General features: G+C 41.7%; 1 protein-coding gene across 8 annotated transcripts in view; it reads right to left on the bottom strand.

The window, feature by feature from the left end:
- Positions 1-17,587, bottom strand: part of TNIK (TRAF2 and NCK interacting kinase) — a 405,908-nt gene that overhangs the window by 115,686 nt on the left and 272,635 nt on the right. For all 8 annotated transcript variants that reach the window (XM_086674716.1, XM_086674709.1, XM_086674712.1 and 5 more), the window contains exons 6-9: positions 15,624-15,714; positions 13,272-13,402; positions 2,200-2,254; positions 152-230 (exon numbers count right to left, since the gene is read on the bottom strand). In XM_086674716.1, the coding sequence (XP_086530842.1) occupies positions 152-230; positions 2,200-2,254; positions 13,272-13,402; positions 15,624-15,714 (356 nt within the window). The remainder of the gene's footprint in view (positions 1-151; positions 231-2,199; positions 2,255-13,271; positions 13,403-15,623; positions 15,715-17,587) is intronic.

The raw sequence follows: 17,587 nt of genomic DNA on the forward strand, positions 1-17,587 counted from the left end.
CCTTAAGAGGAGTGATAGTATATGGAAAAGCACTCACTAAGTCTTGGTTTATGTTAGTCTACTCATGGAGCCGGACCTATGGATTTGAGCTCATCCAACAGAGCATCACAGGAAGCACTTCAATCTGCAAAACACTGAAGACCAAACTCACCACTTCTTAGACTTCAGGCGAGGTGCTGGGTTCCGGGGAATGAGGAAGAGGGCTCTCATGGGGTGCATGTCACAGAGAGCTGCAAGAGACGAAAACAAAGGGCAATTCAGGTTAGGAGGCCAAATACAGGCCAAGCCCACCCTAGCTGTGCAGCTCATGCTACTGAGTGGCTCCCAGTCGCACATGCCCCGTGAGCAGAGTCAGAGGACTACAAAGCTTCTGTTTGTGGAGCACTTAAAAGAGCTGGTGTCTCATAAAATACGCATCTCAACTAGACATTGTTAACATTTCTACTTGTACTTCATATTTAAGAAAAGTACATTACAGGGCCAAAACCTCTGCTTTGCTATAAATAACCATCGGAGATTCAAAGTAGACAACATCAAGATAACAACTACAATGGAGATGGTAGGTTATTTTTAATTTGTAAAAGCCTAAGTCATAAAATGAAAGATGAATGGTCTATTTCTTATATACCAAAGGCCCGTACAAACGCAATGCTATGTACATAGATTTTTAGAGTATAAAGCACTAGGCCAGAACACCTTTCTGTCTGTATTTCTAAATATCCTGATGGCTTTTCAGGTTTCATGATATGTTTATCGTTTGTTTGTTTGTTTGTTCGCTGGCCCCAGAAAGAACAGAGAGATCAAGGCAAAGAGGGTCTGGTAGAAAAGTCATTAAAATATCTCAATTTGTAAACGTGGCATTATGGTTTATAGAGAAAGGACTCATGTGTCCTTATTTTAATCAAAATATTTCACAGGTTTACTTTTCAAACATCAGGGGGTATCCTTTCCTTTGTGCCCAGAATATGAATATATTTTCTCTAAAAGCTAAAGGATTCTGTGGGTAGAAGTTTATTTTCAGCCCCCTCTACTACTCATCAAGAATGACAATATGGTTTTCAGACTGCAATATACTATTCTTCTGATTCATAAATGCCTATTAGCATTGTGAATGAAGGGAATTTTGTCATCAAACACTCCAACTCAATCATGCTTACAGATGAATCCTACCAACTCTAGAGTGAGAAATCAGACTATGATAACGTGAAGATAAAAAGTCATATAAACAAAACGACCTGCCATGCACAGACGGGGCCTGTTTTGGTTCGGGTCCCCCGCAAAGCAGACACCAAGGCAGCGCTAACCATGAGAAGGTATTACCAGGGAAAACTCCTGCCTGGAAGGAAGTAGGGACGGAGCCAGGGAAGGCTGGGAGAGTTTTCAATTTGCTCTGCAAGTCTGATCAGAGTGAAAGGAAGAGGCAGACAAAGTAGATGGAAGTGTGCTGCCTGAGCAAACTAAGCAGTGAAACTAAGGAGTGAGAGTTGCCTACAAAGGCATCCTGTGCCCTCGAGAAAAAGTTCTGTCTTATATCCCTGCCAGGCTGGGTCACTGATGTGGAGGGCTTTGCGGGGCGGTGGGTAGAGCAGTGGCAGCAGAGGCCCCTTGGTGAGTTGCACTTCCTGTAGGGAAGCCTGTGGGGCACATGCTCACAGCCAGCACAGGACTGGTGGAGGCACTCTGCAGTACCAATACTGCAGAGCTCAAGTAACAGCAGAGTTTCCCCAGATAGCCAGAGCCCTGGCCACTCTGCCTTGGACCTCAAAATCTAAATGTCAGTATTTTATTAGGAGGGGGAGCAACTGAGTATGCAAGTGTCTGCATAAGCCGTGCACTGGAAATCAGTTCTGACTTTTTGTTAAGTTGGAGTTTCTAGTCTGTGTGAATTGGCCTCAGTTTTGCGTTAGGCGAAGGGCAGTTCAAGAAGAAACTACACACTGAATCGGTAAAATAAACAAGATCCCCGAGTTGTCTCCCTTTTCTTTCTTGTTTCTTCTAAACACAAGATCCTCACACCGCTCTGAGATGAATGGATTCCTGGTTGATTTAAGATGACTTTGCTTTCTAAACATGCCAGCTCGAACCCACACCGGGCTCGGTGTAGCAGAAGCAAAGCTACTACAGAGCCTGGCAAGGAAGCATCGCTCAGTCCCTGCAGAGCAGACCAGCAACAGATTTCACCCAGAGGAAGGTACTTACGGGGAGCGCCTTCTGCCATCTCGATAGCGGTGATTCCCAAAGACCACAAGTCACTCTGAAAAAGATAGAAGGCATAGACACATGCATAAATGCAGTCAACAGACAAGAACTTGGTTAAGCCCGGTAATCGCTCCAGAACTGCCTGTAGAAAAGCCATTCAGTCATCTCTTTATGAACCTATTTTGCTCACTAAGCCTAAAAGCAAGAACAACTTTTTTCACTCTTCATGGGTAGTATCTCTCACAGTATTTCCGATACATGGTGAGTTTCCACTAAATGTATGAAAAATGAATATAATGTCTCAAAAATTAATTGATCACCAAAATTTATCTGTCGATTGAACCCTATGAAATTGGTGCTGTTTTAATGCCTTTATTGAGGTAGAATTATCATACAATTAACTGCCTATATTTGAAGTCTATCATTTGCAAAGGTTTGACATGTATGCACCTGTGAAACCGTCATCACAATCAACACTGTAGATATACCCCTCCCCCATGCCAAAGGGTTGCACATGCTACTCCGGCGTCTCCCCGCCTGCCCTTGCTATCCCCTGACCCAGTTCTGCTTTCTGTCACTATGGATTAGCTGGCATCTTCTGAAGTTTTATATAAATTAAATCATTCCATTTCTTTCACGAACATAATGGATTGAGGTCCAGCCTTGTTGCAGTATATATGAGTAACTTCATTCCTTTTCATTGCCAACTAGCGTTCTATTGTGCGGTTACATTACAATTTGTTTATCCATCCGCTTGTTGATGGACAGTGTTTCCAGTCTGAGCTATTGCACATAAAGCTGCTACAGACACTCATGTACAAGTCTTCATCCGGACATATGCTTCTGTTTCTTTTGTGTAAACACCTAGGTGTGCAACGGCTGAATCATATAGTAGGTACGTGTTTGTTTAGTCGATTGTTTTAGACCTACAAAAAACAGCAATTTCATATGGCTTAACCAAATCAGATGAGGACAAGGAAACTTTTGGGCTGTATCTGCATGTATCTCCAGGGCCTAGATGGGAGCCAGGCAATAGTGGCAGGTGCTTGGTATGTCTGTTGAATGAATGAATGAACAATAGCTTCCATCTTGTAAGTAGACAATATGTAAAATAGAGAGTCTGCACCGTTATATTCTTTCTTATGATGAGACTGACTTTTATGTTCTCATTGGAATTTTCGAGGCTAACGTCTCCGCCCCTGCCTATGCAATCTCCGTCTGTAGCAGTATGCTTCTCCCCCACTCTGCGTCCATGGCTCAGTTGTCTCTGAGGAGCATAGGAAGGAGTAAATCAAAAGAAAGGGAAAACCAGGTTAGGAAACCCCAGAAGAGATGCTTGCTGCTTCAGTGTCCTGGTGGTTGGGTAAGAAAACACAGTGTGAAATTTGGTTCAGTGGCCTACAATCCTGATGAAGACTTTCATCCTCCTTTTCTTTTCAATATAACCTGCGTTTTGTACGTTATTCCAAATTATCTCCCGGAACCTCACTCAGATGACCGAGGTCAAAGTTCAGTGTCCGTGCTCTTCCCATCAAACACATGTCAAGGCCGCATGAGAGGAATCACACCTGGAAAAGGACTATGAAATCCATGCTGGGCCATTACCCAGGACTAAACTTCTCAGTATCCGGTGAGTGACACCCAGGTGTGTTCAGGATTTGGACCGAGGCCTGCACATTAAAGGCAGAGGGCTTTCTGGGGGGCGGGCCTAGCCTCTTGCCTGAAGTATAATCTGCTTTTATTTATTTATTTATTTATTTATTTATTTATGAAAGAAAGAAAAAGAGTGTGTGTTTGCATGAGTGGGGGAGGGGCAGAGGGAGAGAGAGAATCCTAAGGGGGCTCCACACCCCAGCACAGAGCCAGCACGGAGCCCCATGTGGAACTCAGTCTCAGGACTGACTGTGCGATTATGACCTGAGCCAAAATCAAGAGTTGGATGCTTAAGACACTGAGCCACCCAAGTGCCCCAAGTGTAATCTACTTTAGAGTAGGTGGCTAGGGCCCATGCTAACCCCATACTAGGACCAGAGGGGGTTCTTTTAATGCATGAGCCCATCAATCGGTTCACGTGATACAAGTTCTCAGTCCAACTTGGGATAATAACACACCTGCGCGATACCACTGTTCGCAGACTGTAGGTCACTTCTCTGCATAGAACACAACTCAAAAAGGCTACTCTTCTCCTTTCACTTTGTTATATTTCAAGATGTATTCAGAGTTGTCATTAGACACACACACACACACACACACACACACACACACACACACACACACGTTTGCATAGCCCAGCAAGTGACTGAGTTTTCCCGCAGGCTCCTGGCCTTGCAGAGCTAATAAGGAAGGCCCAGCCTGCCATTACAGGCTGTAACCGATAAAGTTGAAAACACGGCTCTCTTGTACCTGGGGGTTTATGGTTGATTAACACAGACAATCATTTGAGAACATGACAAAAACACTGAGTCACTCGCTGTGCAGGAGGCATTCAACAGGAAACACAGCAAGAATAGGCTGGAAATGGTGGTTTGTGCTATTCTGATAGGATTTTAATATCTCCAGGTCTTGCTGGTTCTACCATTTCCCTTACGTCCCCAGAAATCAAGTGTTTCTGTAGTGTGAAATGAAGTACAAATATAAAGGTGGTGGCCAGGTACCATGTCTCTAAGTGCCACGGCAGGGTCACATTTAAATGGCCCTCCGGTCTTGGAAGCTTGAGCTGGTTTGAAAGACAACTGAAAGCCAATGCATCCGAAAGGAAATGATGGGGTTGGGGTGAGAAGGGCTCCAGGCCAGTTCTCAGATGGGAAAGAAACAGCTCAGAAAACCCAGGCACATGTCTGCCTCTGGGTCCTTGCTCTAGCTACTCTGTCTGCCTGCAGCCACTACCCTAATTAAGTGCCTGCCACCACCCTCCTCTCCGTTACGTCTTTGTTCAAATGCCATGTTCTCAGTGAGGGCCACTGAATCTCCCCCGGGGCACTGCCAGACCCTATCCCCTTTCCCACTTTTGTCCCCCAGGGAACGAATCACTTTCTAATGTCTACTAATTTACTCATCACTAGTTTATATTGCTTTGTGTTCATTGTTTGCACCCCCTGCCTCCAACACACCCAGATTGGATAAAACATAAGGTCCACAAGGCATCAAGGATCTTTGTTCTGTTAATTGGCATATTCCAAATACCTAAAGCAGCACCTAATAAATAATTGTTGAACGAATGAGCAAACCAAAAGTGCAAACAAATGAAAGATACGTCCTAAGATTGTCAGACTCCTTGTAGATCATCTCTGACCCAGACAAGGGAAAATGACTTACCCAAGACCCCAGAGCAACTCAGCACCAGGTTTGGGGCAGAGCTGGGTCTTCTGCCTCCTGGGCCACTTTTATTTTTTAACCGTCATCACTACATAAAAACCTGAGTATTCATCTTCTAAATAAAATTTATCAGGGGCCCATAAAATAATTGCTCTAAATTCCCACTTTGTCTACAGGGAACTGAAGGTGCTGGTGACTGAATGCAGGTGCTGAGATTCAGTGAGTCACCCCAAAAACCAAGTCTAGGAAACTGGCCTCAACTTCCCAGAGGCAGAGGGAATAGTCTTTTAAGTCTCAGACAGGCCTGGATTCAAATCCAGGTTTCTATCATAACTACACACAGAGCACTGCTCAGACCTTAGCTTTCTCACTGTACAACACAGGTCACCGTGACCTGCATGCATGCAGGCATCCTGCCTTGCAAAGCGTCTGGCACATAGGAAGCTCAAGAATACGAATTTCCTTGTCTCCTGTTAGGTGAGACTGCCTGTGCTTGCCCAATGCACTCTTGTATGATTTCCCCCTCTTGGGTTGTTGGCTAACCCAACAGGCATTTTCAAACCCCATTTCCCTTGCTGCCTCCAGTTCGGAGTATAGGAAAGCTAAACCTGCTTATCTAGACTCCCCTGCAGCCAAGGATGGCAGGTAAGGATGTGACGTAGTTCTGGCCAATAAGACACAGGCACACAACTTCTGGGAGCTTCTGAAACGTTTTGTTCTTCCTGAAACAAGTGACAAATACAGATGATGTCCTGACAACTCTTTTCCACTTCTTAGTGCCTTGAATAAAAACACGGTATCTAGAGTTACAGCATCCATCTTGCAACCATGAGGCAATAAGCCAGCAAATGAATTATGACAGGGCAGAATGGTAGGAGCCTGGGGTTTGAATGAATCAATGAGTCACTACACTAACTCTGGACCGCCTTCCTCTAGACTACTGATGATGTAAGAAACAGAAGTACAGCCAAAAGCGTCTTTAGTGATAATATGTATACAGCAATAAATTGAGGAAACATATTCTGAGAGCAGGAAAATGGAGAGGTCCCAGTTGTTAGGTGAGCCTGGATTTACCCCCACAGGAAGCAGAAAAAGTCAGCAAAGTGAGAGGTTTCTTTTATTCAGTACATATCACCTCAGATCCCCTCTTAAGTAGCCTTCCCCCAAGTCCCAAAACAACCCCTTCAAACCAGAGGTCACACCATCCCAAGTCCTGTGCAACCTCTGTCACATGACCAGGCCAGAAACTGCGTCTTCTTTAAGGCCTCATTTGATATCATCATAACGATCTTTTTTTTTTTCTTTTTTCTTTTCTTTTCTCTTCTTTTTTTTTTTTCTTTCTTCTTTTCTTTTTGCTGGGGTTCTCTTCTTTTCCAAAAGGAACATTTACATTCCTGACCATCCGTACCCAGAGCTGCTTGTAAGCTACGCTTAACTGGCCCTGCTAGACAGCAATAAACGTCCTTGACGGGACTTGTTTTAAGCCTTTGGATACATTAGCAAGTCCCAAAGACACTTCAGAACTTAAATACGGGAGAAAATGTTCCAATTACAACTGGCAAGACAGATCACAGGAGACGAGAAAGGGAAGAGGGAGGAACAAGATGGGGAGAGAGTCAGGGAGAGATAAGTTTCCTTCGTGGCCATGGTGTGACTCATTTTGGCAGGAGCTGGGTAATTCATTATTCTAGAGGCGCTGCTCAGCCTGGCCTGTGGCATGATTAATAGCCCAGTCCTGTGTGCTTTACAGACAGAACAGAGACAAATTCTAGAGCCTCTGAGAAGGCAAGCACGCAACTTCTGGCTGCTGGGGGGCCCGCTGGCACGCAGGCAACTTGGACACAGCATAAGAGCATCTCTTTTGGGGCTGGGTTGCCCAACACATGAAGAAAAGAGCACTTGCTGATGGCTGACCCCTTCGCGGCACAGCAAAGAGCCCCGTGTGCTTGAAGAGGCAGAAAGAGCTCATGCAGTACAGACAGACAGACCTAGATTTGACTCAGCTCTGACACAACTAGCTTGGTGACCTGGGGCAAGCCACATAATTCCTCTGAGCCCAGTTCCTCACCTATAACGTGAAGAGAACACCTACCTTGCGGGGTTAATACCAGAACTCAATAAAGTGGTATAGGTACAGTGCTCGGCACGTTGACATGCAAATACTGGGTATTTAACAAACTCTGGTATGGTTATCATTGACTGGCAGTTCAAGCAGCACACCTGCATCAGGTAAGGTGGCAATGAGCTCTGGTACTTAAGGTACTCAAAGGAGTCACTGGGATGATGTAAGCTTATGGGAAGAAACGGGAAAGGGCGTGTTCTTCCTCCTTCGGCCCTGTGGTCTCTCTTCATGGGCAGAGCCTACTAAGAAGCCAGATGGAGTGCTAGCCCCATTATCCCAAAGCTCAGGGTAGCAAGGTAGTCTAGACTTGACAAGCAATAGCTCAATGACGGGCACGGCCAGTAGAGTGGACTCTACCAAGTTTCACAGAGCAGAAAACAGTCTTCTGTTTTGTGAGTTATTGTTATTGTCTTTGTCGAAATGTTCAAGCTGGAAAAAGGAAATTGTATTTATTGTGTGCGGTCTCTAAGGGAAGCACCTTAATCCAGAGGCAGAAGTTATGGATAAGCGGATTCTGACTCAAAATAGGCAGACAATTTTGAATCTTAGAGGCAGAGGTTTGAATCTTAGGATACTGCTGGCTTTTTTAGGTTTTTAAAAAAAAAGGCCCCAAATGGCAGTCCCTTCATATGACACACAAACAAAAATATTAACTATCGTATGTTGAGTAGCTACCAAGGGTTAGGCATGGAATTAACCCCTTTGTATATGTTAGCTCAGTTTATTCTAATACAACTTTGTCATATACAATTTACTATTTCCATTTCATCGAGGTTTGGGAAGGTTTCAATAACTTCTCTGAGGTAATGGAGCAAATAGGAGGCAAAGTGTACATTTTAAACCACTCCTGTCTAACTTTGAAAGCTTGACTCTGAATTCACTATGTCATACACTTATATTCTACATTAAATATAAACAGCCAAGGTGGTGGGTCACTCAGGGTCACCGAGGGTGCTGAAGCACGGGTTGTGACTAATAATTCCATTTCACACATAAAACAAACTGAAAGCGGAAATCTCCAGTCCCTTGTTCATCTACATGTGTTATCTGATGGAAGGGAAAATGTTAGAACAGCTTTATTACCTTCGGCTGGGGACCGGCCTGCAGGCCAGGGGAGGTGCTACTGTGCCTCACTGAGGAATGTCATACAGGTAGATGTGAACACAGAGCCACAAGGGATCTGTTCAAAAGCGATTTCAGCCTCTTACTGGCGATAATAACATGGTGTCTGTATCATCCTTTCCTCCTTCCAAATAAGGGTGGTGCCTTTGAATCTCAGTAGACAGAGGCCAGGCCTTGTTTGAGAATATAAATCTCATGCTGCAGTCTGAATATCGTTCTCTCTCATCACACTCTGCGTGGATCTTGGTGACTCCCAACGAGTCAGATTTCTCCTTCCATCCTGCCTGAATAAAGCCAAGTATCTGTGACACAGGAGAATGAGTATTTGCCCTACAGCCAGAGCACAACACTCACCTAAACCCTGGAGGAGACATCTATGCCTGCAAATGATCCACAGCACCTGTGTGCAAAGTCTCATAAGCAGAGTTGAGGTGAATGACACAGAACATTAGTGCAGGTGGGGCCAGAGGATGGGGGAGTGGGGGTTGAGGGGCTATGACATGTCACTGGACTTCTCTTACTTACTAATTTAATATGAATGCAAGGCCAACTTATGCGGTGGAGTGAGCAGGACAGCCAAATATATAAAATAAAAATTTTAAGCTCTCCACCCCCATATCATCCATCCATGGGGCAGGGGTGAGTAAGACTGTATCATGTGCACTATGCTGTAAGCTGCTCTTTGTGTCTAACACTCTGTCTTGGGATCTGTCCACTTCAGCACGCATGCTACCCCATTGCTTAAATGACTGCATGGTTTTCCACTGGACAGATGCTCTTGTCTTTATCCCACCAGTTCCCTATTGCTGAGAATTTGGCTGCAGAAAGCTGTCATTAACGAGTAATTCTGTTAAAGCAATAGATACATAGGACTATGAAATACTTGACAACCCCCATCCAACTGAAATGAAATTCAAATTTTAAAAATAAGAATTTAAACAGCTTAGGAAGTTTGAACCGTTTTATTAATTTTAAATCTTTTGAATGCTTGTTATTAAATGAGAAAGCTTCCATTATTGCCCTACATACTTATCAGAGAAATGAAACCTTTCCTTTTGCTTGAAGTGTTTTGACAGAATTTCTGAAAACAAGAAAGAAAGGGCCTCTAGGGGGAAAGTGAACACACCAGGCATATGAAATTCTGGTACTCCTCCTTCGAATAGGGGTTATTTTCAATCAGTTACTTACTGTGCCTGGTAGATATCAGACAAAACCAGATTGCAAAGAAAACCATGAGCTCTTCAGACTACTTTTCTACAGAGGCCTTTATTTTCTTGAGTTGCTGTAGTTTTAGAAAAATTTACAGCAGTCTTTAAACATATCTTAGACAAAGAGTAGATGGTAATCTATAAATAATAAAACAATAAAACAAAACTATTCTCTTACATTTTGTTTTCATTTCATTTCGTTTTTTTTTAAAGCTCATTTATTTATTTATTTTTATGTTGAGAGAGAGAGAGAGAGAGAGCGAGCACGAGCAGGGGAGGGGCAGAGAGAGAAGGAGAGAGAGGATCCCAAGCAGGCTGCGCTGCCAGCACAGAGCCTGATGTGGGGCTCGAACTCACTAACTGTGAGATCATGACCTGAGCTGAAACCAAGAGTCGGATGCTTAACCGACAGAGCCACTCAGGTGCCCCAGTTTTGTCTTTATTTTAAAGGAAGGCCCCTGTGACATCTAATAAAGCCTAGTGGCTTTCAAGTCATCTTTTGTTCCAAACATACCCCTAGGTGGAAAGTATCGATAGCACATTAGAGCCCAAAGTGTCAACATAAGTTTCTGAGGTTGGAATATACAGCTGGGTCAAACGGACTACCAGATGCACAGTACTGAACGCCTGAACCTTGATGGGGTTGCAAACTAACTTTATGTGTCGAAACTGCATGTACAGACCCAGCTTAGTTAATTCTTTACAGGTGGTGGGTATTTAATAAATATGTGCTGAGTGAATGAAGAAAAGGTTTTGAAAGGCAACATATTGTCACGTTGTCTCCTGGTGACAGACTACATACCTAAGAATGGTGAAGAGAAAAAAAAGGATACAATCTGGTGCCAAGAAAGAAGGAGAAAGATTATATTTACAGAATCACTGCTTCTCTAGTCCACTGTAAAAGTGTGAAATGGTTGAAATAAATCTTCAAAGAACGCTCAAGCCTTCCTTTTTGCCCAGTCTTCCTAACTTAACCCTTTAGTCATGATCCTTCTTGTACCTCTGACAATGACCGGGGAGGCTCATGTTCTTGCCGTGGCTTCTTCCTCCTTTTGTACCACCTGCATTATAACAGTCCTGATGAATTAATTCTCACTAAGGTCTAAATGACTAATATAGCGAACCTGTTCCTCATCAGGATTCCTTATTTTTTAATAAAAGACACAGAAATTAGTCTTAACTTTATTAATGTTTCAGGATACGTTAATACTTCAATAGTCACATGGACTTTCCAGTACCTCTGAAATCACCTTGTGCAGCATGATCCCCCTGTGGTTACTCATACACCAGGCTGTGTCCACACCTAGAATTATGCATTGGGCTCAAAAGTCTTTTGCTGATTCTAAACTATATTCCTTAGCCTTACTCTGAGGAAAGAGGACCAGAATATCAGTTTAATTCTAAGCTTTGGCTTCGCCAGAAGGAAGTCTCTTTTACATTATTGAAAACAGTTAAATCACAGGGATCTATTTTATGTCACAGAAAATAAATGCCACATACAGAACAACTACCCAAAATACTTAAAAGGCTAAGCCAAGGGTAAAAGTTTGAAACACCCTGATTCTCTATGGTATGTTATAAAGTAGTTTAAACTATCTGTGGCCCAGAAGTAGTCTAGTTAGCACTTGTTAAGTATAACTACTGTTTGAAGAATTGCTTATAGAAAATTATGATACACATATCTGGCCTGGGACATATATTTTGTAGTGGCTCCTCTGAAGGGATTTGCAAATTAAATTATTTAAATGTGCTTATCATTAGCAGTTTAAATAAATGACATTTATTTTGGCAAGAGATTAATTTTTAACTTGGCAGCTGTTTTCAGACAGATTGTTGTCAGGTTATTACAGTGCCTAACTTTGAAAGAAGGAAGAAATGTACAGGAGATTATTTTGGTTTTAGACTTTCAGCTTGCATTTCTCCAAAGAGGCAAATAATTTCATCCATGCCCTACGATACTGGGTCCCAAAGACATTGCAATGTTGGCATCTTTGTGACCTGATTTCAATAATAACCCCACATGTGGAGAACTAAAAATGTTCTTTAAAAGAGGAATTCTTCAAATATACTCTTCAGAAGCTGTTTTGTTGGTAAATTGGAGATTTATATAAGAGCACATCATAGAGGAGCAGGGTAATATATTGGTAATATACTGAAAAGAGATTTGCAAGATGTGGGCTCAAGCCCCAACTCTGAGAAGCCCACTAACTTGGGGTGTACTTGCCAAGACCTCCAGCCTCAGTTTCCCATCTTCAAGAGAAGGGTATTTGGAGCTGACTACTAAAGTCCTTGCGTGAAAAGTCCGTGCACCTGTGAAACCAGCCTCAGTAGTATCAATCAGGTTTTGCCCAAGGTTGTCCTGTGGTCTACACAAAGACCACAGGGTATCTCTTCATCTATTTCCCCATCTGAAAACTCACAGTTCCTACATTCCATTTGCCTCCAATTTTAATATTTCAACTTTCAGCCACAATTCATGACAATAATGCCCCCTGACATTGCAGCTGTCAATGGGATAGTAACCCTAAATTATGTTTTATTACTGGCTAGCATAATGGAAAAGAGGGAGGCTTCTTGAAGAAGGGCACAACTACCACCATCTAGTTAAACACTGCTTTGAATTCATGAGCAAATTGCCAGTTTATGATACAAGGTAACAAGCCACCAATCGAATTTCAATGGAACACTACAACAGGCTACAGAAATACCATAAGGTAGCTACCAACACCCCACTTCATTCTCTCTCATTGAAAAGAAACTTCAAAAATTAAACTTTGAGCAACGGAGAAACGAGGAAGTCTATTTTTAATCGGAAAAGACCCAAGACAACACATTGGCCTCTTTTAGCATAAAAAGCTCTCAGCATATATATCCTTCTCCAAAAGTTTAAACACTAATCAAAATAGAAATCTATTGTTTTTTTCAAAGTTTTAATTTAAGTTCCAGTTGGTTAACATGCAGAATATTATTAGTTTCAGGTGTACAATCTATTGATTCAACGCTTCCAGAAGAAATCTATTTTCTAATAAGAAACCAGAGTAAGTTCAAGAGAATATAGAAAATGGTTTCAACATTTTTTACAAATAAGCAACCAGATATAATGGGTCAATTCATGAAAAAGATTCTCACTTGAATGTCTTACCATTTTAAATTCAAATAATGCTTTTCAGTTCTCCCTCTGAATTACATAAATCGTAAACCCAGGATTATATAAATTCTAAATCCAAAGGCACATGAGAATTCTCCCACTGCAAGATTCAGGGCAGAATGTGAGACATAGTTTTGAAACAATGAAGAAGTCATACCTTGAAATCATATGTGGCATCTGGGTTTTCATCACAGGCAATAACTTCTGGCGCCATCCAATAAGGGGTCCCAATGAAGGTATTTCTCCTGCCCACTGTTCGATCAAGCTGGGCACTGACTCCAAAGTCCACTATTTAAGAGAAGACAGATGCATGAAGTCAATGTCCTTATATGGTGATAAAATGAATGTGCATTTTTTTTTACTGTGGCAAAATAAACCCAACATAGAATTTACAATTTTAATCATTTTTAAGTGTACAGTTCTGTGTCATTAAATACATTCACATTGTTGTGCAACCATCCCCACCATCTGCTTCCAGAACTTTTCTGTCTTCCCAAACTGAAACTCTGTACTCATTAAACAATAACTCCTCATTCTCTCCTTCCTGCTCCCCACCCCTGCCCCTGGCAAGCACCATTCTACTTTCTGCCTCTGTAAATCTGGACTACTGTTGGTACCTCATATAAGTGGAGTCATACAGTATTTGTCTTTTTATGACTGGCTTATGTCAATAAGCATAATGTCATCAAGGTTAATCCGCATGTGTCAGAATTTCCTAACTTTTTAAGGCTCAATAATATCCCATCGTATGCAGGTGCCACACTGTGTTTATCCATTCATCTGCTGATGGGCAACTTAGGTTGCTTCTTCCTTTTAGCAATTGTGAATGTTTATTTTTAAACTCTGTGTATAAATGGATAAAGTATACCAATGAGGAAAGCACAAAATGCTGTATTTGGTTAAACCAAGGGTCTGTAGGGACCAAAAACAGGTGTTGAATAAAAAGCAAGCTTGTTTGCCATAAAAGAGAATACTTAGAGGATACAAAGGAAGTGGTTATGAGCCAAGTTTCTAGAGTCAGACTGCCTAAGTTTGCATCCCATTTCTGCCACTTACTAGTGATGTCACCTAGTGCTAGCAGATCAACCTCTTTAGGCTTCAGTTTCCAAATTTATAAAATGAGGGTGATGATATTTGCATAGAGTTGCTATGATGGCAAAGTGAGAGAAACTATGGAAGAGTGTTGTGTACAGGGCCTGACATAATATTCTCTCAACAAGTGACTGTTGATTAATGATGACTGAATATTCTGAGGATACATTATCTAGCCAGTATACACAAACATATGTACATGCACGCACGTGTGTACACACACACACACACGCACACACACACACACACAACCTGCCTACGAAATGTATGCTTTTGTTTTAAGAGGGAATTACTCACAAGATGAAAGTTTGGCCCCAAATGCTAACTAAGAAAAAATGGAAATTATGTATTTTAACAAAGAGGCAAGAACAAATGTTTAGGATATAAACACAGGAGATATTTCAATCTCTCTGAAAATAAACAATCATATGGGCAATACCTCCTTTCTAGATGACAAATTGCATATCCTAGAGATAGCTGTCAATCCACGCCCTTACTCATAGACGCCAAGCAGGCAAATGCATGTGGAGATTCTCTACCTTCTCTTCCCACCAGATTGTTGGAAAGAAGCACCAAGGAAAAGGGTTGCCTCACAGATAACTCTGGCAAGTGGAAGTAGGATATCCAGCATGCATATTCTGGATATGTACATGCATGAATATGTATATTCTCCTACAAAGGAGAATACTGAACACCCATTTTGTGCACGTGCCCTAGGTAATAATGAAGTCGATGAAAATATAATGTAAAACATATGGGAATATAGCAGGAATTCATTATTCTAAATGTGTCTAACAGGATATTTTTCAGTAAACAAATGGGTCATCACTTTCTGTTATAGCAGCAACAAAGTCAACAAATGGTAAGATACAGGAAACCACTTCAAGGTCAGTCACTTCTAATCTAAAGGGTTTTGCTTAAAAAAAAAACCTCATTTTGGGGGGCACCTGGGTGGCTCAGTCAGTTAAGTGTCTGACTTAGGCTTAGGTCAAGATCTCACAGTTTGTGGGTTCGAGCTCCGCCTCGGGCTCTGTGCTGACATGTCAGACCCTGGAGCCTGCTTTGGATTCTGTGTCTCCCTCTCTCTCTGCCCCTCCCCCACTCACTGTCTCATTCTCTCTGTCAAAAATGAATAAACATTAAAAAAAATTTTTAAAAACCTGAATTTTTTCCTACGTATTGATTAAGCAAATGGTCTGTCTGCTATATTGTATACCAATTCACTCAAGCACTTTTAGAAAATGTTTTGAAACAGACAAAGAAACATTTTCCTCTTCGTTCTGTAGTACACTGACCTCCAAATTCACAGTGACAAATTTGCATTCATTAAAGACAAAACAAAATGGAAAAACAATCAGCTGTTGAAATAATCGTATCAGTTCCCTCAATTCCTAGGCTCACTGGATCCTGTTCTTACCTAGTTTAACTTCTGCGTTCTCAGTCAGCAAGACATTCTGCCCTTTAATATCTCGATGAATCACTTTATGCTGGTGCAGATGACTCAGCCCCTGGAGTAACAGAGAGTTGACAAGGGTTAACAGGACAGAAGCCAAGATGCAAATAAACTAGCTGGGTTGTCAGTGATCCCAAAAAGATGTGAACTCACCCAGAGAGACTTTTGTTATCAGACTCACATCTTTCATATGTGTACAGTGCTGTTCTAAACTAGGCAACTGATCAATACAAACTAAAATACAGAAGCAGTCTTTGCAACGCCCGGTGCTGTATTAATGAACTGCTTGCATATCAGCATTGATCTCAGGTAGCATGGACCCAAGCAGACAATGATGCGGCTCTGGCATGCACGAGTTTCGGCTGATAGTACTGAGAAAAGTGAGGGCTGGCTGCATGTGCTGGTTTGTAACAGAGTCTAGAGTCTCTTACAGAAAACTAACCTGATTTAACTAAGTACTCCAGTTTGTTTTTTAAATCAATATCTGAATTCAAAAGTTAAAAGTTACATTATAGTGTATAATTTTAACTAAGCACAATGAAACATTTCTCAGTCCAGACAAGAAATTTCCCATTGCCTTTAGCCAAAGTGCCTCACATTAAAAAAAGAAAACAGCAATTTCCCTTTCCTTTGTTTGGCATTCACAGCTGTCATCTTTAGTGCTTTATGATATTTATGACTTTGTGTTCATTATATGAAATAATTATGTGGTGGCATCCAAACCTGATTGTGTTCCCCTTCTCCATGAGTTACTCTCACTTTGGCTTCTCTGTGGTCTGAGCTCTAAAAATCTACAGACTTGCTCTAAGTCAGACAAAGCATAACCTAAAACAATCTCAAATTGGTGTCTTAAAGCAAATTATGTCATGCTAACACTTGCTCATCCAAGGTATTTATACTCAGGTATTGCCATTTTATTATTTATACTTTGCTGTCTTTTAAATTTTCCTGCATAATGACAAAACCCTGGTATGAAAAATGAAGTTGACATAAAAAAATTCTAACTATCTGAATTCCCTTGTTGAAAAGACTCATCAGAAGAATATGGATGTTCAAAAAGATCAATGTGTATGTTCAGGAATATCAGTAAACATAAACCATGAGAGTTTGAAGCATTGGCTTGGGTGCTAAAAAATTACCTTTCTTATCTAGTCAGGTTAGCTCAAGGTGGACATCAAGCAGATTAAAATGTTTTACAGCATCTTAACATCCCATGAATTCTTAAAAGAGGGACTGAAAATTCCTTGGCCTCCTTCACTACCAGAGCTTTTGGAAGCAGGTACCAGAGCACACAAGTGAGCCAAATGCCATATTTTATGACATCATATGATGCATCGAGGGTTATCTCTGAAACTTCTTGTGATTGAGTGTCTCTTCCAATGAGTCACCTTATCTCAAATGCCAGTACCTTTTGGGAGAACGTATTGGAAGAAGGAAGAAAACAGTTTTCACACATTCTACCCAAGCATTGAGGGAGAATCATCGGGTGATGATCCTGCTGTTTTCAGAACCCTGGAGAGCACATGGTGGATCCCCAGGGTTCCCCAGGTGGGGTTCCTCAGCAGCACAGAAAGGTATATTGCAGAACCAGCCCTGAAGACCCAACAGATTCTTGGCACCACTGAGTGGTCTCGAAGACTAAATAACCTTTCGTGCTTTCTCTAAATGAGTAAAATTGTAAGTCAGAAATTCAAATGAAGTTGACAAAAAGGCACCTCAATCTTTGAAAATAAATGTCAGATTTGAAGGACAGCAGTAGCCATACCTCCTTGTATCCCACTCAAATTTTGTTTTGTGTTCTTTTGCCCACCCCAAGCCATGGAGAGCTTATCCTATGTTTGCTCTTAAGAGCTTTATTTTTTGTGTTTTTCACCTTTATGTCTCTAATCCAGCTGGTATTAATTTTTAAGCAGGATATAAAGTAGGTA

Source organism: Puma concolor, chromosome C2 (genome assembly GCF_028749965.1).
Source record: "Puma concolor isolate L17-30 chromosome C2, mPumCon1.1.hap2, whole genome shotgun sequence".
In the NCBI taxonomy this organism is placed as follows: domain Eukaryota; kingdom Metazoa; phylum Chordata; class Mammalia; order Carnivora; family Felidae; genus Puma; species Puma concolor.